This window comes from Pipra filicauda, unplaced genomic scaffold, assembly GCF_003945595.2.
Source record: "Pipra filicauda isolate LSUMZ 115617 unplaced genomic scaffold, ASM394559v2 scaffold310_size866816_pilon, whole genome shotgun sequence".
Taxonomy (NCBI): domain Eukaryota; kingdom Metazoa; phylum Chordata; class Aves; order Passeriformes; family Pipridae; genus Pipra; species Pipra filicauda.
Genome location: NW_024104433.1, coordinates 599286 through 621751, shown reverse-complemented (window position 1 = coordinate 621751; position 22466 = coordinate 599286). Strand labels below are relative to the sequence as shown.

Here is a 22466-nt window from a genome sequence, read left to right as displayed (position 1 = left end):
TCTCTTTTTGCATAAGAGAACCTCTGCAGACACCAAACCACATAAAACTGAACATGAGCTGTCAGTGCAATGGTAAAAGAAATACACTCCCCTCAACTACTGAGTGAGAAGGAGAAAGGGAAAAAATGAAACCAACAGCTGCATTGCCCTGCCAAGCTGTTTTCCAGATACTTAATTATATCAGCTTTCCAGTGTAGTTCTGTGTTTCACTGAAACCTCTGTGGTGAATTTTGCAGAAAAAAAAATGTAAAAGCATTTTGTCTTCAGTAAGGAATAAGTTTTCTGAGTATTTGGAAGGCAATCTGCCACTTAGCTTGACTTAAAAGTTTTGGTAAATAAAAAGCATCTCATTATCTTTGTTCCCAACGACCCTAATAGCAGAATAATGCCGGCGTTTTAAGTCTCCCGTGTAGTTAAATTAACTGAAATCTTACACATTGATGCCATTAGGTTCTAATGCAGCAGTTGTTAAATGTGAAGTACTCCTGTTAGGCTCTGAAACCCACAGTCCAACATGAGCCCCTCATCTCAGATAATGGGGGTGGGATCACTGCGCCATCAAAGGCAGCAGTCGGTTGTGCTGCCCTCCAGACCTGACACACAAACAGTCCTCTCGCTTTTAATGAGACAGGGACAGCCTGAGACAGCATCAGCACTGCGATGGGCAGCTGATTTTGCCTGCCTGCTGCTGTTTTAAGAGCCAAACCCTTTGGCTCTCTAAGGCCTAGAGAGAGATCCTTAACTATCTCTCTCATCCGTGTGAACAGAGATATCACTGCTTAAATCCCTTCTTGGAGCACTGTTGCTTTGGATGTCTCTGTTCCAGAGAAGAGGTCAGGTGTTCAGTGCAGTGTTTTTCAATACAAAGGAACAAAGAATACATCCTTCCCTTCTCTGTACTTAAGTGATTAAGGATTCAGTGATGAACACATATTTTCCACCGAATCATGTGCAGTAAGAGATTCAATTCTGACTCTCTTGCATCCCACATCAGTACCCCCTTGTGCAGACTTGAGTTGGTTTGTTTTTTTTTCTTTGTTTGTTTGTTTTTAGTGTGGGTTTTTGTTCGTTTGTTTGTTTGGGCTTCTGGTTTTGTTTTCAAAAAATGCAGTGAATGTTTTTTGCCCACAGGTGAAGCAAAGCTGGTTTTAGCAGTCTAGAGAGTTATCACAAAATGGCAATGTCTTCCTCTGGTCATCTCTGATACAAGAGAGGCAATTCAGAATTAAGACTGTGCTTAATGTAGATACAAGTATGATGAAGTAAAAAAGAAGAGTTAAACAGCAACACTACAGGTAAGAGACACCTGCTAAGAACAATTTCTGACTTGCACTGCAGAGTTTGATGCCACCTAATCCCCCACCATGCACAAGAACACGTCTCATCCATTGGATTTATCCCAGTTCTTTACTGGCTTTCAACTATGTGACAACCCTCACTTTCCAGAAGGTGGGAGTCTCTCCCTTTCTATGGGGTTGCTGCTTGGCTGGATTTTTTTTGTTTGTTTTCTTTTTTTGTTGTTGTTATGATCAAACAATAACATTTATCTCCATTGGCTTGCTCGATAGAGGTTACACATCCTGTAGCAGCATTTCCATTTTTTCCTGTTTTCAGTGTTTCATCAGACTGAATCAAAATTATTAGTAAAAGACATTGGACAGCAAGGCATTATGAATGAGTTTTACTAAACAAACCACATTTAAGAGTTTTAAGTCCAATAAATGTGATAAAAAGCTTTGCAAGCAATCAGAAAACAACAGTCCTGAGGGCCTTACAAAATAAACTTGTAGGTAGGTACGTAGTTGAGAAGCCAGTTCATGAGTGCAGTTAGGCCATTTCTAATTTAATAGAATCAGTGGGATGCTCTATACAACACTATGCTCAAAACAGAGAATTTTATGGGGCATCCAGTATTTCCTCTTTGACACTGATGTATGGTTACAGATACCTGCAAAATAGCTAAGGGCCATTAAACACTCAGAGATATCCCATGGAGAAACAAATATGGAAAGAGTTTTGAAAACTGTCAACAAAAGAAACCCAAATGGTCATTAGAAAAGACATCAAAGCTGCTGAGAAGCTTCTATTCAAAGAAAGAAAGTAAAAAAAGGAATAATACCAATTTAAAAAAAAAAGAAAATAGTGAGGCCTAAAATTAATGCAATAGATAAAATGGGGCATAGAGAAGTAAAATTGTTTCTTTTGTATAGCAAGTCAATAACAGTTTTTCAATCTTCTCCCTGCTTTTACCATATTTTTCTTCTTTAAGAAAAACTTTAAGTAACATTAGAGGTGAGGTGTCCTGAAAAGATACAAGTGTGACATTTAGCCCATGTACAGATTCATTTTACATAGAAATATATAGTTTGGAAAGGAACAGAACTGAACTCTGATCCAGTTATAGCTATAATTGAGATACATGTATTTATTCTTTTGATGGAAGATGGTGTGTAATGGTTCCAGAAGAGAATGGATAACACATCCTTTCTTGGGATGGATGCCTCTAATCTGCCCTTCTATCCTGTTTCAGGCCAGTGTCTGACAGCAGCCTGTTTACCTGGAATGAGGTTATCATTCCTGGCCTACACTCAACCTTATGCCAACCATCTGAGCTCCCTCGTGCCATCATGAGGTGGTTTGAGATAGAAGTTGAAACTACAAAAGCCTACAGAGGATTCAAAAGCTGTATTAACACACAATTGAGTTATCCCTCTCCAAATTTGCTTTGCTTCCGTGTTTTAGCAAGGGAATGTAAATTTTTAGGCAAGAGTCACAGAGTCACATAAATGCTGAGATTTTACAGTGGCATTTTTAAAGTTATCTGTCTTTGGTGCATATGGACATGCTTCATGAAATGTATGATTAGAGCGTACCAGGCCTGCTCTTCCAATATTTAGGTTGGCCACTTCACTACAGATTAGTTTCCCTCACAATTTCTCCTTCACATTGATTCAGGAAAATGACTAGTTCCCAAAAAATAATAATTTTTTCCATTTCCTTTTGGTCCAGCTTTTTATTGGAAGGAACATTTAATCTCCCTGTTTGACCAATAGCAAATTTTATTTCCCTAAGATGTGTGAGAGATGGGGCAGAAGGTGAAAGAAAAAAATCGATGTGGGGGAATAGGCTGGAATACCTACCAGAGGAAATGCTGGGGGGTAAAGATCCACCTCCTGACACTGGATGTGAGGCCAGGATGCTATTTAAAAATCCCGCCCTCAGGAATCTCGAAAGAGACTTCACCCCAATGGTCGGAAAGGATCCTTTCAAAGAGATAAAAATGATCATTAATTAAATGACTTGTTCTTTGGCTGACAAAAGAAGTTGACTGTTTAAAGAAAGAACAATCAAAACTCTGCAGTTAACAGTGGTTTCACTGGAACAGATTTCATAAAAAGCAGTTAAAAGTCTTTGTTTGCTTTTTAACCAAGTCATACAATACACGGCTTTAACCAGAATAAGGTTTTCTGCATACTGTGAAAATGGAGAATTCCAGCACTTCTGTGAGGAGCAGAAAAATTTGGTATTTCAACAGTAAATTACACCTGTGGGATATTCATAATGCATTCCAAATGACTCTACCATGGAGGCATTTGACAGTTGTGTGCACAAATCAAAGGCAGACCAGTAGAGGTGAAGTTATACCAGCAAAGCTATTGTGTTAGTTATACTAGTATTCTAAAGCCACCACTTGACAAAAGTCATGTCAAACAAGGGGAAAAGGGAAACAGAATTTGCAGCTGCCTTGTGTCAGGGCAGCTACATCAGTCAGAACTTCTGTCACATCTCCCAACACCTGTCAATATATTGATACAGGAAAAAACCAGGAGTACAGACATGGCCCCTTTCTGCTTTGCTCTCTCTGGAAGATTAACACATTTTATGCTTTCAGTATAATTAACTGTGTATTCTTCTCATTGCCTAAAAGCACAAAGAGTCTTTAGCATTTGATCCAGCTTCCAGCACAAATACAGTGATCTGGAAACATCATTTCAACTGGTTCACATTAGTGCTCAGTGAATGAGCACTGAGGGTGGATCTGAAATGAGAGCTCTACATCTTAGTTAAAGGCAGAGAGTCAAGATTTTCCCACTTGGCAATAAATTTAAATTGACAGTCAGAATAATCTGTGTATTTTTGCAAGTGCATCTTGTAAGCACCCATCCAAAAGTTTAGGCAAGGGCAAGTTTGATCTCATCATCTTGTGGGTGTTTCAGAGTTGTTCTTCTAAGAGACTGAAAACATCTTGATCTTTATACACAATGAGAAAAATAAGTGGCCCTCAACCATTGGGATTTTTTTTTTTAACTAGTAAGAGTGAGGAAAATTTACCCTCAAAACACACATGCATTTGCTGAACTCAAAGTAACCTAAGAGAGCTTTGAATTTTTTACTTTTATTTTCAAGTTAGAGTTCTATTGTTTCTCCTCAATACACTTTTCCTTTAAATTTGTTAATTAGACTTGCTGCAGTCTGTGGAAAAAGAATTCATTTAATTAGTGTTCTAGATGAAGTACTTCTATATCTGGTGGCTAAAGATAAGGCATAAAAGTTTTCCCTCTGGCTACTCCAGAAAAGTCTTTGGCATTCTTGTAAAAGTGTTTCTAAATTCCATTGTTTTAATTTTAAAATATTTACAGAAGTGATCATGGATAGACAGAACAGAATGCAATACACAGAAATCCAATTTTAAAATGGAAAATTGTTCCATTAACTCCAAGATGTTTGGTACTAAACAGCATCTTAAAACATAAAGTCTAAAAAATGAACATACGAAGACTTCCCATATAAAACAGCTTCACTGTTTCAAAATATAAATTACACCAACCATAAAGTCCAGCCACTGCGAGTCACATGCCATATGTACAGACCTTCAGAAAACCCAAACAGCTTGAGCTTCAGAATTGACATTTTCCTTTATTTAAATGCTGTTAAATTGCAAGTAACTCAAGCTTCCTAGCAGTCTTAGAATAAGTAACTTCGTTATAGGAAATAATGAAGATAACCCCAAGTTTATTTCACTTATTATAAATATTCAGAAATAAAACCAAGGAAGAACAAATTTAAAGCAATTAAATCTGTTAATACTAGAGCTAGAGGGCTAAAATTATTGAGGTTTTATAATCAGCAAATAACTAAAGGAATACATATAAATAATGCTTTTCACACTTTTAAGTTAGGATTCAGTTGCTTAGGTGTAAATGCTTTGTACCATTTGAGATTCTCTAGAAAATCTGAGACATTCACAGTTAATGTGACTTTACATGATTTACACTCTTTGAAAGTGGCAGTGAGAGGCAAAGCAGCAGTTGGGTATCTAAGAGTAGGCACTTAGAGTCATTTTAGGCAACTGAATCCCACCCAAACAGTCTCCTGTCACCTCAGAAATGTCTCTGATTAGGTAGAACACAGAGTTAGAAGAACAAGACCTCATTTGGTCTCTTCCAGAAGTCCACAAACAGCTTGGGAAAAGGACAAGGTTGATAACATTCAGCCCTGATCAGTATCCACCAACAAAAAACTGCAGAAAAATGAGCGGTTGAAAGTTCATTCATCTTAAAGCGTGCATGGTCCTAAATTAAAATACAGATGGATGCTTTTGGTTTTATCACCTGGATAATGTGGGCAGGGTTTGACACTTTATATGTGGAAGTTGATTACCACTGCAGGTGAAGAAAATTAATTCTTTTTAAGCCACATCAATCACCACCAGAAAGGCAGAGGCTTGATAAGAGATTTGGGCGTTTATGGTAGTTTCAAAGCTTACTCAAATTTTTACTTGTTTGCATAAACATTCATGAAATTTTTGAAAGAATCACAGAATGGTTACAGGTGGAAGGGACTACTGGAAGTCACCTAGTTAACCATCTTTCCTGAGAAATGCCATTCTGTCAGTGCACATCACACACAGATTAGTGCTTTACACCGGTTCTGTTGTTTTGTGTAAAAATTGACACTCATTTTTGCAGTGGGTGCTCTTACACTAATGAGAAGACCTTTCAGTGTGAGGTCTTACCGGTTCTAAAGTGAAAAAGGAGAAATGAATATTAAGCCATGATTCCTCAGTGCCCTGAAATACAGTTGTTATTTCATAGAATCATAGAAACAACCGGGTTGGAAAAGATCTCTGAGATCATCGAGTTCAACCCTTGATCCAACCCTGCCGTGGTTTCCAGACCATGGCACTGATGCCACATCCAGTCTCACCTTCAACACCTCCAGGGATGATGACTCCACCACTTCCCTGGGCAGCCCATTCCAATGTCTGATCACCCTCTCTGTAAAGAATTTCTTCCAATACCCAACCTAAACCTCCCCTGGCACAGCTTAGGACCAAGCCCTCTTGTCCTACTGTTGGTTCCTGGGAGAAGAGACCAACCCCCACCTGGCTACAACCTCCTGTCAGGGAGTTGTAGAGAGTGAAGAGGTCTCCCCTGAGCCTCCTCCTCTCCAGGCTGAACAATCCCAGCTCCCTCAGCCTCTCCTCACACCACTTGTGCTCCAGTCCCTTCACCAGCCTACTTGCCCTTCTCTGGACCTGCTCCAGCACCTCCATGTCCTTCCTGAACTGAGGGGCTCAGAGCTGGACACAGCACTTGAGGTGTGGCCTCACCAGTGCTGAGTCCAGGGTAAGAATCACTTCCCTGGTCCAATTTAGCAGCTTACAGCCATGGATATATTGAGGATAAAACCCCAACCTGCTCCATAGTTACACACTATGTATGAACATAATGCCACCTTAATGTGGGAAACTGCATTAGTTACAGATATTAGTTGGAAAAGTGCACTGAAACTGTAAAAATACGTGGCAGTACTCTGACTAGCTGACACTTTGTGAAGTGTACACCATTTACTGAGTCCTGTGACACCAATTTATAACTCAGTGTAAATTCTTCTGTTTCACAATAATTACAGCTAAGTGCTTGTGCTCAGAGGCAGTGGGGGAGTCCTGAATCAATCAGCCTGCCTTCCACCTTCAGCTGTTGTTCCAAGGGGAATATCATCCCACAAATTGTTAGAATTTGATAGGGAAATCACTGGTACAGCATCCTGAACAGGCATGGTTTTAGTAGCATATTATCACACTGAGCAGAAGGGCAGGAGTAGAGATGGCTGGGTAAAGGAAATCCATATGCTTAGTTCAGCTCCAGAGCACATCCATTAATTCACACCCATTTATTAGCACGGCGTGGTGACAGCGTGGCCAGCCAGGAGAAACAGCCATGTCCCCTCACACCACAGGCACATCCCACAGCCTTGGCCAGTGACAGAGCTGTGCTGGAGAGTCCTGGATCTACAGTGGAGGGGAGTTCTGCCTTTGGACAGATGGATGGGTGGGTGGGTGGGTGGGTGGATGGATGGAGGGATGGAGAGAACGGCACCAAACACCCCTGGTGCAACACTTGTGGGAACACAGTGGACTAGAGTGAATGTTTGAACAGGGGGTGGAGGGGCCCTTGTGGGCTACAGTAAAAGCATTTAAAAGCAACCAACTCATGCTTTAAAACTCTCAGGGACTGAGTGAGCAAAGAAATCTTAAACTGACCCATTATTTTTGCTACTGAGGAACTTTCTCACCAATTCCCATGAGTTTTGCACCCATATAGTGCCAGCACAGCACTGGCTGTTCTCAGAGGCCCACGTGCCACCCTGTCCTCCTCACCAGCTGCTGGTTTCTTTGTCCCTCTGCCATCAGCAGAACTTGACTGGATGCCATGGCAGTCTCTGGGCCCACAGGACTAACTGGGATGGCATCTGAATCTGCTAAGTTGTGCAGGTACAGACAGGCTGGGCTATCAGTTTGTTCCGTTTGTGCCACAGTCCCTGAGCTTCCCTGGGAGCAAACTAATCTTTTTTTTTTTTTCCCCACTATAGCAAATTGTACTGTCACGGGTGACAGCGGGTCTGTCGGCACCTTGGCACATACTGACGAAGCAATAGATGTTGACCAGATCAAAGTATACCCCTGAGATGGACTGAAAAGAGAGGACTGAAAATGGAGGCCCTGATCCTGACAACATACTGATGCACCCTGAAGAAGCTGTCCCGTGGGAACAGAGAACACTGTCTCATGAGAACAGGAGCACTGTCTCATGAGAACAAGGACCTGTTTTGAACGAGAGTGGTTGGGAAAAACATCAACATGAGAGAAAAATAAGAGCAGGTGCTCGGGACTGTTGTGGGAAAGAACTGGGCTGTTTTGAGAAAGAGCAAAGTTGTTGTGAGAAAGTAGAGTTTAGAAAATGCACCTATTAGCTGTAAGAATTCTGGTGTGAAAGTTTGAACTGTCCTATCCATGTGCATTACGTGTGTTCAAAAACTGTACTTAAGGGGCTGCGCAGCAGCCCCGGGGGTCCCTGCTTTTTTCTTGGAATAAACTTTGCTGGAACCTTTTTTTTTGTGTCGCTTTGGCCGTTCTGACACTTATCAGCGACATTGTACCATGGGATCTTAGTGCAGCTTGTGAAGATTTGCTTTTAAAAAGGAGAATGTTTCTAGAATCTCTGCATTATGTCTAATGACATGGCTACAGTAGGTTATCAGAAAACATACTGAAAATGCAGACTGCCCTTCAGCCCTGTTCTTTGTAATTGCTGTTTTTTCTTATCTATTACACTTGGAACTGATTCAACACTTTCTGCGGGTGGAACTGACCATTTCAGCTGCTGTGAACTTTTCAGCATCTGACAGCTTCAAATTCAAAAGTAGCTCTTTTGGCTGCTTAAATTAATAAACTGAAATGAGAAGTTCTAGAGAGGTCAAAATTACTGTCAGTTATTTCATTTTACTAGTACCATCTCTTTACTAGTACCATGAAAATAAAACTTTAGTCTTTCATTCTTTTCTCATTCTTTTGTTTAGAGTTGGGAAAAAGAAAAAAAATAGATAGTGTATTTGATGTAAAAAAATACACTGGTATTTTTTTTTTCTATGTAGTCAGTTATCTTGATGCTTTTCATGCAGGGATTGTAAAACCCAACTAAAAGAAAATGCTTAGGAACTTTGCAGATGAAGGCTTTGGGGAAGTGAGTAAATGGGCTATAATGAGCTTTTACATTGTTTGGCAGGAAGCAACTGTCTGTTTTCACTCCTACATTGCATTCTTGGGCAGGTGAGACTGAACGTTTAGTAATGAAATACCAGAGGACAGAATGCACAAAGAGTTTTCCTGCTTCTGCATAGAGGCATTATCCAATTCTATCACTTAATGTCTGGGAGAAGGCTGACTTCTGTTACAGGCACCTTCAATTCTAAAATAAAGCCTGGGTTTTTTTGTTGCTAGTGTTTCCTCAGGGAAGCCAGAAGAAGGGTTAGAGCATTTTTTTCTAAAATTATTTGTAATATATCCATTATGGAAACTGCTGAAAACCAGTCAACTTTCCTCTCACATGATTTTATTGATTTATCCTTCCTAGACCACCAGGAATTGAACATTAGTTCATAATCTTTTATGGGGGAACATATGGAGGGTTTTTATAAGGAGGGGGAACATATGAAAGGTTTTTACAAGGAATGGCTTTATAAAACCTTGAAATTATGAAGTCAGAATACAATTTCTAAAGCATTCAAAAGGCTTGTCTTGAAATGGAAAAAAAAAGAAGATCAGAAGCAGGGCTAAAAATTATCCCTTATGAGTTTGTTGGATCATGTTTTCAGTACATTCAAGAAACATGAATCTATACAGTTAATTTTAACTATTTTGAATGAATTAATCTGGAGATTTAGAATATGTTTTTATTTTATTTTTGAGCTTTTTGACACATGCAAGCAAAGGTGACAGATTAGTGTGCCTAAATTTTTACCCACATAACTTATAGGGTTTTGGAAAATCTGATTTTGAAGATCACTAAACAATTTTTGCAATATACATCATAAAATATTAGAGTATAATAACAATTAACAAAAATGACTGTGCTTACTGTCTGGGACTGTGCTATTGCAGTCCCAGAACACAGAATCACTGATGTTGGAAAGGACCTCTGGAGTGACTCCAGTCCAACTGAATCATGTGAAAATATCCACATTACCTTGCAAACAGCACAATGAACACTTTTGAAGGCTTCATTCTGCTCTGGGGTTCCTAAGCTGGTAAAACCAAACCTGCATCATGCTGTGCAGAAGGAAATTTATACTCTCATGTTCAGCAGGGAATTTTCAAAGGGTAGTCAGGTTTGGTTTCCCCAGATTCCACCAGAGTAAATGACATCATACCTGTGCAGTCACAAATAGTTCTGTCATTCCTCAAAGAACTTTTGAGAACTCACAGGTATTTGACTGCCTTTGGCTGAGCAATGTTTTGCATGACACAGTAAGTAATTTAGGTGTCTGGATTATCTATTTTCATGCTTTTGGGGTTTACTCTTCAGCTTGATTTTAACTCTGAATTTCCTTTATTGTATTGGTTTGGAAATAATAAATAATTCACGTGTTTTGGCCTCATTTCGGAGGAGCAGACCATTATAACTTAGTTCTTGGTGAAAACATTTTGAAAGGCCTGCTCTTCTGTGTCAGGTCCCCTAATCTCTGCTCCAGAGTTAAATTTATGGGGTCTATCTGGGAACATGGAGAAGATAAACAGAGCAAAGATAAGCAGGGCAAAGCTACCGTTCAGGTCTCCAATCCTGGTGAGTTTAACCTTGAGATCCTCGTGAAAGGCAGTGCTCTCCTACAAACCTGAAGTGCAGGAGTTCTCTCATTCCTTGACTGGCAGATGGTAATAAATCCAGAGTTAGGAATATTTACATAGACTGAGACTATTTTAGAAACCCTCAATTATAAAAAGTTTTGGCTTTACTTACGACTTCTCTGGGACAAAAAGCAAATGCTGAGAGAAGCTTGCAATTCCTAAGGAGGAATTGAGGTAAGTTCCAGAATATCTGGGGAGAATATTAACATCTAATTTAATTTCCCTCTCTGCTTCTATACAAACAGGAGATTTGGGGGGAAAAAAATGAGGGAATTGCTTGAAAAGAGTTCTCCAAACATTATAGCCATTTATTTTGGGATGTGTTAAATGTCAATGCACACTGAAGTCCTGGTTTGCTGAGAAGACTGGTGTGACAACATTAATATGATTAAGGCTTTTAACAGCAATAACAACTGCTGTGTTGAATCATCTTCATAGTCTTAATGGAATAGTAATTGGAAATACTGTGTTTCTGTGGGATAAAACAACCACCGTATGCTTAAGCTGTCTACTAAATAAGTGTTTTTCAGTCAGTGCTAGACCGAAAATAGCTTTAGCACAATGCTAAACAAGAACTCTGAAATCTTCATGTATTTATAGTTTTGCATGATACCCAGAACCCTGCTACAAGCATTGTATGATGTACCTTTGGATTTCTTCATCATGCATGGATTATCAAGCTAGCTGGGAAAAAAATACTTTAAAAATACAGGTTTAATTATAGAATACATGAAAAACAAAGCCTGCAATATTGGCCAAAATCTTTGTGATTCATTTTGTATTCATCATGATTTTAGGGAATTATTAATCCATTAATAATTAACATTATGAATTCCATTTCAGTCGTCTTTTGATCACCCATTTTTTGTGATTTTGGAAGGAAAAATGCGGAGTAAAGTCTAAGTATTGTTATCATATGGAATTCTTCATCCTTTAAGACAGAAACCTCTATGTGAAATGTTGATGGGGTCTTACAAATGGGGTGGTTAAGAAGTTCCAGGGGCTTTTCAATTTTCAGGTATCTATTTTCATGGCATTTCCATAAAAAGAGACTGAGTTTTAATTTTGTACTTCATGTTTAAAAATGCCGTAACTTTTAATTTAATGAGTGAAAGAGCTTTTCATGGTTGACATCTGAAGAAGAATGTATTCATGCAGCCCGAGTTCTGCAATGAAAGCTCTGATTATCTACTCTTTTAGCCTTGCTATTCTGTAACAGTATGAACAAGGGGTAGGAGATAAAAGCTCTCCACTTCTAGACAGCAATTAGTATCACTGAAAAAGAGTTTTCAGTTTTCAGTAAAGAAAAACACCTGGGGCTAAGGTTCTAGAGAGTCAACTGACAAAAAGGGATTTTTTTGTTAAAAAAATCAGAATCCTGGGTGAGGATTTCTTTCTATTCACATATGAACCATTCACAATTCACAGTTCAGCAATATCAATGAAATTAAGCACACAGCTTTGATTTTCTTTTTGGTTACAAACACCAAATGACCCCCTCAAACGATGCCAAGGTTAGAAGTGGAAAGATTGTTGTCATGAGCACAATTGTGACCTTGGGGGAACATGCTGGTTTACACTTACAGATCTACGTGTCACACAAAAACCCCTCTTTGCTAATGAGGGTGTCCCAGACCACACCTGAGGAACCAGGTTAAAAGCCAGGCTGTAGGCAGCTCCTGCATCTCTCTGATGGGCTAAGGAACATGGAGAGGAATTCTGCTCTCTTGTTTTTGGAAAATGCTACTGACCAAAGACAATTAGCTGTGCTTGTTAATCACCTCCTTGTTGGTATCAGTGTATTCAGAGGATTTTCTCTCAAGCTCAAAGACCACTTGGTGTTCAGTGGGGATGCCATGTGGTAAAACCTCTCTCATCTTCCCTGTGGTAGTTTTGGCAACAGCCATTCTGGCAAAATGGATACTGGGCAGTAATTGTTTAGAAAGGCCATGAAGTCACATTTTTCAATGCTTATAAAGGCATTCATTGAAAATTAGAAGTAAATGGCCAATCTTATCTAAACCACCAAAACAGCATTTGTATGCTGATGAATGTACTCAACTACAGCTGAGAGGAAAAAAGCAGAAAAGGGAAAGAGGGGAGACTAATTTCCAAAGTGGTTAAATTATTGTCATCCTACGGAGATATTAACAAGTTTCTGTTGTTTCAGGGAGAAAGGAAATAAATTATGTGAATTCTATCAGCAGTACAATGGTTTCTTTCAGATTTCTACTATTATGAAAATTCTGTACTATGCTTCTCTAGATGAAATATTGAAATAAAATCATCATCAGCTAAACTTATTTACTTTCAAATTTTATTCAGCAGAAATTACCTTGTTAAAGTTTAGTAGAAAAAATGACAATATTTACCAATTCATATAGTCATGAATCTATTCTGGAATGTCTGACTGAATACATTTGCCTCTTAAAATGTGTTTGCAGGATTGTCGTTAGTGTTTTGTGCTTATATTAAGAACATATTTAAACTGAATACACCATCTATTAAGGTGTTTAAAAAAATATACTTTTTTTTCCCATATTGCTTCTCTCTTTCAATTGTGTCTCCCTTAACAGCTTGATCATCTACTCCTGATTTATAGGCACTATGTTTATCTGCGAAGAAATGAAGGATTTAAGGAGCAGTACTTTTTACAAACTGATTTTCTAACCAAAACTTCAGGACTCTGGAAAGGATCTCAAGCAGTTTGCATCCAAGTTATTTACTCATCTGGAACCTGAACTATGTATGTATTAAGAATCAGAAAGATAATTATAGTCAATCAAAATGGATACAGCAAGACTCAGTAGAGAGGAAGTAAAAAAAAGATATTTGGAGAAGAAGACAGTGATGGGCTCATTTAATAGATTCTGAATAAACAATTTAAGAGATGAAAACTGTTTAAATGATGGTATTATTTTGTGTGGATGTTGGTGACAGTGAAGGAAGAATGGTGGGAGCAGAAATAATTTATCTGCCTTGGCTGGAGCTGCAATGCTGAGTGAGATCAGGAAGCAAAGTGGGCAGGTACAAATCTATGTCATTAAAGTTCCCACTTGTTCTCCAGAGCACAGCACAGAAAATACACATCACTTTTCAGCAGACCATGACTCAAACTAGTCTGAACAGATTTTCACTGCATAATATGACTGTTCCACGTCCAAATTTCAAAGATTTCTGGCTAATCACTGAAAATGGTTACTTTCATCAGTTTTTACTTCTGTATGCTGGAAGATGAATCTGCATGTGGGAATCATGTCCCAGCTAACAATATTCCATCCAAGTGCTTTGTTCCCTGTGTGAGGAGAATGTGTCAGGTTTGAGATGAAGAGAAGCTTCTGCTCTCTTTCTGTCCCATCCAAAGCATCACAGCTACAGTTGTTTATAGCAGTCCTTGCACTAGAAAGATTATGATGTTGCAAATAACCAAAGGGGTTTATTTTTCTCACATCTAACTCTCACGTTTCTATAAAATACAACATCAGATAATGTATATGAGAAAATTACCAATCTGTATTTCAATTCTTCTTCTTCATATGAATAAAGATATGTCAGGCTTGCTGCCTTCCATTAGAAATTGAGGTGTGAGCCCTTAAGTTGTAGTAAATATCACAATACAAACTTCTGAGGCAGAGGTTTATATGACAGACCATGTGCCACATCTGGGCAATCACTCCCATAACTATCTGAGGAACTTGCATTTTCCTGGAACTGGTGGCCTCTCTATTTTGGGGTGACAGGAGATTGATCACATTGATCATTTTGCTCTCATTTAGGTAAATACATGGACCATAACTTGTCCTTACATATTAACTTGCAGAGCATTGCAAGCACTGCCCTTTCAGCTAATTACTGGTGTTGGTCTGGAATGTTCCGTTTCATCACAAATTTGGCAAAGTGAACTGGTAGCCTTAAACAACATAGAGCAAGAAAAACCTACTCATTTCATTTCTTAATTCACATACTTGCAAACAAATGTAAAATTTAAAGAAATGTGAAGCAGAGAAGGGACACAGCTTTTCTGGAACAGTTTTTATGACTTGAACATTCATCCAGTTAATTAAATTTCAAGCATAAAAGTTGGTCTATTTAACCTTGTATATTAGGTGAACTGAGGTATGTTTACACATTGTATTCTCTTATTTATTTTGTGAAGGCTGTAAGTCAGAGAGCTGGTAACTAGAACCTGGAATCATTACGTGGTTGAAAGTGCTAACACCAATACTGTTGGTCCATAAAGTTTGTCAGAATATCCTATATGAGAAACAACAGGTAATTGTGCTCTGTTTTCAGGATTGGCACAGACTTTTACATTATTTTTTAAAAGTTAAAGGATCTTAACTTATCAATAAAAATCTAATTGCTATTTTGTACCTGTTTACTTCAACGAAACATGCATTTCTGGGTTTTGCAGAAGTACCAAGATACATACTTCCATTCTCAGAAGCCTCAAATCCAATGGATTAATATTATTTATAACACTCACTACATTGGACAACTCTTCTGTAATCAGATTTCAGCATTATTAAATTCTTCAGTTGTAATGATTATGGGTTCAATAGCATTTTGCCTCCTGGATTTCTAAACACTTCATAAATACATTTGGAATTTATGATCTGAAAGGTCTTTTCCAACCTAAATGATTCTGTGATTCTATGACAAACATGTAAATCCCCACAATAACCCCTGTTCACACATGTAAGGCTTATCCAAAGCATCAGACAAACACAAACAACACTGTGAGGGAGAAAAAGAACTCTTCGTGCACAAGCAAACTTTAGGCAGCATTAAGATAATACACTGAGAATAGCTGCATCAAATCAAAAGCATCAGGGATACATTATTATTTTGATACACTCATGTAAGTTTGAATTTAGTTAAGCTGGTAAAAATGGCAGCAGTTTCTCCTAAAAAAAGAAACAATGGGGACTTAGTCACCATGATTATGTCTCCATCTTTCATCTTGTCACCTCAAGGGAAATCTGTGTTCCTTGGTATCACACATGGACCTAAACCCAGCATCTGCCATGGGACAAAAACATGGAATTATCTCTAATATTTTGATATCTAATCTCTAATCTAGATTTATCCCATACAAATGCAGTCTGAGTATAACATATTAACTCAAATGATCATGAAACAGGTAAAACTTGGTATGACAAGGCTTCTATCCTAACCAAGACACATCTCAGCTTCTTTTTAAGAATCAACTGTAATCCACGAAAATATAGATATACATTCCCCTACCTGTGATAGCCTTCCTGGTACATTGTTTTAACTCATATCACTGCAGCCTACAGTACCTTTATTGCCACTCTTTCATTCTTTTTAGTACAAGAAGTACAACCAGAAACTAAGAGACTAATGGCAGCACAAAAGAAAGAAATGTATTAAGTAAATTAGTCTGAGGCAATGAGATTTCAGTCCTGACTATATTACATCACATAATTTTTCATATTGTAAATTGCACTCTGTGATTTAATTCTTTTTCCTTAGTACTTTTCTCAGATTTCCCCAGGAAATTTCTGATGAAACTGCAGCACAGTCAGGGTAATAACAGCTGGGAAACTGCCTTCAGTGGTTCCCCATCAGCCTGGAAGGATACAAATAGGATGGTCCAGAACTTTGGGCACTGTACTGGTTTCTCCTTAATTACGCAAATGCTGGAACTAAGAGTGTGTTTCTAAATCTGATAAAGACAGCAAAATTCCTTGGTATGCCAAGGAAATGTGTGAGAAAACACAGAACAAAATTCTGGAAGACAAAGCAGGTCAGTTGAGATGGCAGCAAAGAACCACACAAGGAAAGACTACCAGCCAGCTGTTTCGCAGAGGAGGATCCACGGGTAACAATAAATCAAAATAAAACCCAATTATGGTTGCTATTGAAAACCACAGGTATTTAGAGATGAGTAACAAAGTTTACATTTAAAACAGTTATTTCCTGCTTGTTAGTGGAAGGCAAGGTTCAGCATCAACTGTATCCACTCTTGAAAGCCATGCTTTACCCATACTTCAGACAAGATATTAATGGACTGGAAAGAATCCAAAGGAAAGCATTAAGAATGACCAAAGGTCACGCAAACATACACCATGAAGAAAAACCTGACAGAATCTGGTTGACTTACTGAAGACAGTAAAGACATTATAATGGTCTACAAACGTAAAATATTGCTGCAAAGAGGAAAGGCACAAACTGTTCCACCACAGACAGGAAAAGAGTTAATGGCTTTAAGGTGCAGTAAGAAAAATAATTCAATTTAACACTAGGAAGGTTAAGTACGAGAACAGTTAAACACTCAGCTTTGCCCAGGGAGGCTATGGAATCTTCACCAGGAAAGGTTTCAGAGAATAGGATAGGCAAGTCTATCCAGACTAGTTTAAATGTAATTGACTGTGCCTTGGGGCAGGAAGATGGCCCAGGTGACCTCTCAGTATCCTTCACAGCTCAATGCTGAATATTCCGTGAATTACAAGAGAATGATTTATTGTTGAAAAATGGTGCAAAGTTTATTTAATTTGCCTTTTAAAAGAACACAACCATGCTTCAATTTTGAACATACTGTAATATTTAACAATTAGACTGAAGTTTACCAAATAATGCTTCTGATATAATCTGACTTTGCTGGGCTCTAAAATACAGCAGAACCCTTCTTAGCCATCATTAGCAATTACTCTCAAACTCAGCAGGTCTTGGTATCAATTCAGTGAGAACACCTCATTCCCAGCAAAGATTTAGCAAAAATAAAGTTGCAACAGGTCTTTACCAGTGCTCAATTACATGTACATTTACTAGCCTGTTTTTGCCTATACACAGAAGAAGAAATAAATGTACAGTTATCAAAATAAATCAACCAAGTACAACTTGTGAATTGGGATTTATTGGTTGCTTTATATACACTCTTTAACCCCCTCACTCCTTTAACTGTCAGCTGCAATTGCCATTGTCATTTATAATTTCTCTCATCATTGCTTATATGGTTTTCCTTCACAGGCAACGGATCAGCCATGGCATGCAGCAAATCTGTCAGCAGAGTGCAATCTTGTCTCCCCCTGTTATTCACTGAATCTTCTGGTTGCAGTTGTTAAAAAAGCCCCAACCCTTCAAATGCCTCCTACACACTCTTGCCCTTTAACTTTTTGTACCATATTCTTCTCTACTTTCGTGGTGGAGGAAGAAACTGCATATTTTATTCAGTAGATGTATGGAAATGCAATCATTTGTGGTTAATAATGATGCTAATTATGGAAATTCATGACTGTGAATTTCTTTTCTTTAAAAGAAAAGAAAAAAATAGTCTGGACATATCTCATCTACAGGGCTTTATCTTTTTATGGCTGTTAGTAGGAACGATTTTTGTCATCTGTTTTTCTACTAGAACCACATCTCCCATCAAAGCATCTAAATATCTTTGAAAGCCAGGTCCTGCATGTCTGAGTACAGAACATCTATAGGCAAAGGATCCTGAAGAAAGTGAAATCCTGTTTCTCAGATGTAACCTATAAAAGCAGAATTGTAGAAGTTCAGCATGTTAGATAGTGGATCATGGGCAGATTAAGCTGCTGCTAACAAGGTGCTTGTTTTACTGTCTGACAATATGCTTGTTCTTCATTGCTTATCATCCTGTGAAAGATGCTGCAGCAGAATTGGCAGGTATAATGTACAGCTTCCTAACTGCAAAAGAGAAAAGCAGAACACAGAAATGTGACTGATCTGAACTGCAGGAAACTGTAATGGCCCCTTGATTTTTGTGAAAAAAGTTTCTCAGAATGCAATACCTGAAAGACAAATTTAATTTTTCCTGAGGTTTAAAAGCCAACTTCTTCTAAGCATGTGTCATTCAGGAGAACAAGTATTGTGTATTCTTAATTTTTGCCAGCAACCTTCAAAAAATGGATGCATGGTAGTTTGCCAGTGTTATTTGAAATGTTCACACACATGCATGTGTGTGTAAAAATAGCTCAGTACTATCAACATTAATTATGTTCTTCGAGTACCAGTCATGAAGGGTAACCTATTTGACAAGAAGGCTACAGATACCGAGTTTTGTCTGTGTTAACAGCAATCATGTGCAGAGCTCTAACTTTCAGCTCTTTGTTTTGGATGATATTCTAATAAATTGGTCTCCTAAACTTGGCTAACAATGTAGGTTTTGTGTTAATTTGCTCACCACAGCAACATTGAATTCAGTAATGTGTTGTGATATTTATCCATGAAATAGGACACGAAGAAAAATAAAGGGAGTGAGCCAAATTCAAATTTACAGCTCCACTTACTGAAAAATTTGTGATACGACTGAAATCCTGCTGTTTTATCTATCATTATGTGCATAACTACAATATGGTTCATCAGACAAATTCAGCTTTATGTAAAGCCCACTGGCTAATATGACACACACATAGTGTCACCCTTGTTTTGTGTCACAGTGGATTGCCCACAATCAGAATGGAAGATATCCATGGATGAATAATATCTTCATACCCTCCTGTGTTGCATAAGGCAGGTGCAAGTGCCTGACGTGGGTTCAAGGAGTGGATTTGAAGACATTTTGGCCTCCAGCAAGCACATCTGTGCCTGCAGATGCTCTTAGTGTTTCAGTGGTGTACTGAGACTACTGACAGATGAAAATGTAAGATTTGAAATAGGTTACACTGTGTTGTGTAACCTATAATGCTAACATGGAATTTGTTAACATCATATGTTTTCTGCTGGTCCAAAAGGTTTTACTTTTCAGAATTGCATGATAAATACTGTAATGTAGGTCCTGTCTTTTTGTGTATGATCATAATCATATTTTCTAAGCTATCATGGTCCAGCCTATGTCAAATAGTCACAACTTGGCTCTTAAAAGGTCAGCATTTAAACTGCAGAATCACACTTCCTGGGAGTACATGACCAAGGCAAGGATATTTCAAATACTGCCACAAATTTTCCTCAATCCTTTTGTATAAACCCCAAATTATGTGTATAACAAACACACGTTCTGGAAAATATTTCGCCTTCTCAAAGGAATTCTCAACTCCACTTGATAGTTTCAACCTGTTAACAGGTTGCAGAAAAGGGCAACATTAGATTCATTACACTAAGGGCTCAAAGGCCCAGAGCACAATGTCTTGGCTGAAAAAAATGAATTCATTATGTCCCGCATTTTTGAAAAATGAAAAAGGGGTCAGATATGAAGAGCTACATACAGTAAATTGTAGTGAAAAAGGATCATGATGCTGCTTTGCCTTCCTTGTGGACAAGGTAAGGTGCACTGATTTTAGGGCTTTTGTTGCACTGAACAGGTTATATACAATAATTTAAAAAGAAAATTAATGATTAAAGCTTTGAATTCAATCTGCTAGATGACTGACTAAAGATTTCAGAGCTGGAATTGCATTCACAATTTGAAAGCCACTAAATCAAAACAGTGAGGAGACAATAAGGGAGTTGGAAGTGTCATTCCAAACCCAGGCTCAGTGTTTGAGAATGTGAGTTTACACAGAACCAAAAGCCTAGGTGCTGTCTTCATTTAGCTTCATTTTGGGACTTTTCTGAAAATTCTTCTGGAGAATATCAATATCCATATTGGTGGTAAAGAAAATGAACACCTTAAAAAGATTACTGTTGTATGTGTGACAGGTGCAAATCCTCCAGTAGTCAAAATTTGGAAACAGAAACAATTCCTCATAGATCACTTTTAACAACTGAAAGTTATTTAGGGTAAAGCTTGAGGGGAAGGGGAACAAACAGGTTATAAATATAATAAAGCCCTCTCATACCTTGATATTTCATATTGACACAGTATTACATAGCACTGATTAGGCTGTGCTTTAAACTGCTGTGTAAGATACCATCAAGCTAAACTAACTCCAGATTCCAGGCTGGATTTCCTCTAGTACAGTTACAATAGTCAGAGACCATTTTTCATGTAGATATAGTTATGCTGTCAGATGTTTGCTTTAATTTATTTTACAGACTTTTAATAGGAAATCTGCAACACAGGCTTCAACAGGATGTAGGAGTGGAAGACATTTTCTGCATAGCCCAGCTTTCAATGATGGTCACATATGTTTGTACTGGAGAAAGAAGTTATTTTTCCTATACTTGTTATTGAAATAGCAGCAGCTTGGCCAAGGACATAAAACTGATCAGAGCATGCCCTGAAACACCCAAGAAGAGATCCAAAAATTATCACTGTATTAAATCCATAAACACTAACATTTATGGATGTTTACATAAAGTGCCTAAGCACCTATGATAAATTTGCAAGGCAATGAGCAGCCCTTTTATGGCAAACCATGCAAGGAATGGTGTTGCCAAAAGAAACCTAACAGGAATAAAGTTTTCCCTGTGACCTCTGATCAGCAATACAAGTGAGTGCTCAGATCCAGATTCTGTGCTATGGTGTATCTGCCTTGGCCCAGCAAATTGCCCTTGAAATGAACTCTCTGCTAGCAGAGAGCTTGTGCTACAGCAACTTTCTGCCTACTGCTCTCTGTGATTAGGGACTGTGGTTAGGACAAATGAGAAATGAAGTAATAAGAAAAAGGAATTAAACCTCTGTTTCAGACCTACTTTTGAACAGGCTTAGTTTCACTTTTTTTCATCCTGTACAGTACATATTACACAGCAATTTTGAACACAACATAATTTAAAAGTTAACATCTGCTTAGCTGGTAGCACCAGATAAAAGCTCTCATTTGTAATGAACAGGAGAATTTGTTATTGCCCCAGTCAATACCTATTGACTTGGTAGAGCACTTCTGCTTATTACAACCAAACCCTTTTTCTTTTTTGTTCAATAGTCAATGACACTGGAATGGAAGGTACTGCTTATAAACTGGTGCAATATATACCAGCAACAGCTAGAAGTTAATGACTAAGGGTTACAAAGAGGAAAGTATGTGCTAAGAACAGCATAACACATGTATTAATCAAATTTACTGCATCTGATGTGCCTTTATAGGTTAGTGGAATTGTAATGTACATCAGATAAATAGTTTTTGCTGTTATTAATCTTAGTTTCAGCACAGAACACCTTTTAATCATGCTATCATTACATAAATAACTCTGCTAGGACAAAGTTCTGTCTGACTTTTATAGCACACGTTTTAGTTACAGGAAATTTCTGTCCCGTGGTGGATTCTGCACTTCTACACTTAGGATTTAGTGAAGTGCAAGACAACTGTTCTTCTCCCAGCTAAAGTCATGTTGTTCTCTAAACAGCACAGGTGGGGCTGTGTAAATGCAAGGCACCATCCTAAGGATAAACTGGAAGGAGGGAAGCAGAGCAGGGTGGATGTGTCCATTGCTCAGCCTTCCTTCTGGCTTCTTCCTGCAGCAGAGCAGAGCTGCACAACTTTGTCCTTCACACTTTATACAACTTGGACTTTATATGCCTTGGGGTGAAATTTGCTGATAATTCATGTAGTCTTTTTTTCATTCTATAACTGTGGTTTTATGATTGTTTGTTTGTTTGTTATAAACCTGCCTGACCCAAAAATATTTTCTTTCAAACTTTCAGTACTATTTTATATCTGAGAAATGCATAATTTTTTAGGACAGTGTAACTATAACAGTAGCACCTACTATTTTTATATTACCTTTATACAAACATTACAAAACAATAATAAGGTTTGTTGACAGCTTAGGGAAAAGCAGAGCTGCTAATGATGACTTTTTGGCTTACAGGTGTCTATAATCACCTTTCCTGTAGAAGATTAACAAATGCTGGAGCACTGATTTATCTGTTTGATTCTGCTCTCTGAATGCAATCGTGATTTCTCTCTAGGCT

At 38.1% G+C, this 22466-nt stretch overlaps 1 protein-coding gene across 6 annotated transcripts in view; it reads right to left on the bottom strand.

The window, feature by feature from the left end:
* The window catches only part of LOC113988882 (ephrin type-A receptor 6), a 441232-nt gene that overhangs the window by 71595 nt on the left and 347171 nt on the right, over nt 1-22466 (bottom strand). For 4 of the 6 annotated variants that reach the window (XM_027722865.2, XM_027722870.2, XM_027722866.2 and 1 more), the window contains one exon: nt 3141-3263. The exons of the other annotated variants lie outside the window; for them this stretch is intronic. In XM_027722865.2, coding sequence (XP_027578666.1) covers nt 3141-3263 — 123 coding nt within the window. The remainder of the gene's footprint in view (nt 1-3140; nt 3264-22466) is intronic. 6 annotated transcript variants of the gene reach the window in all.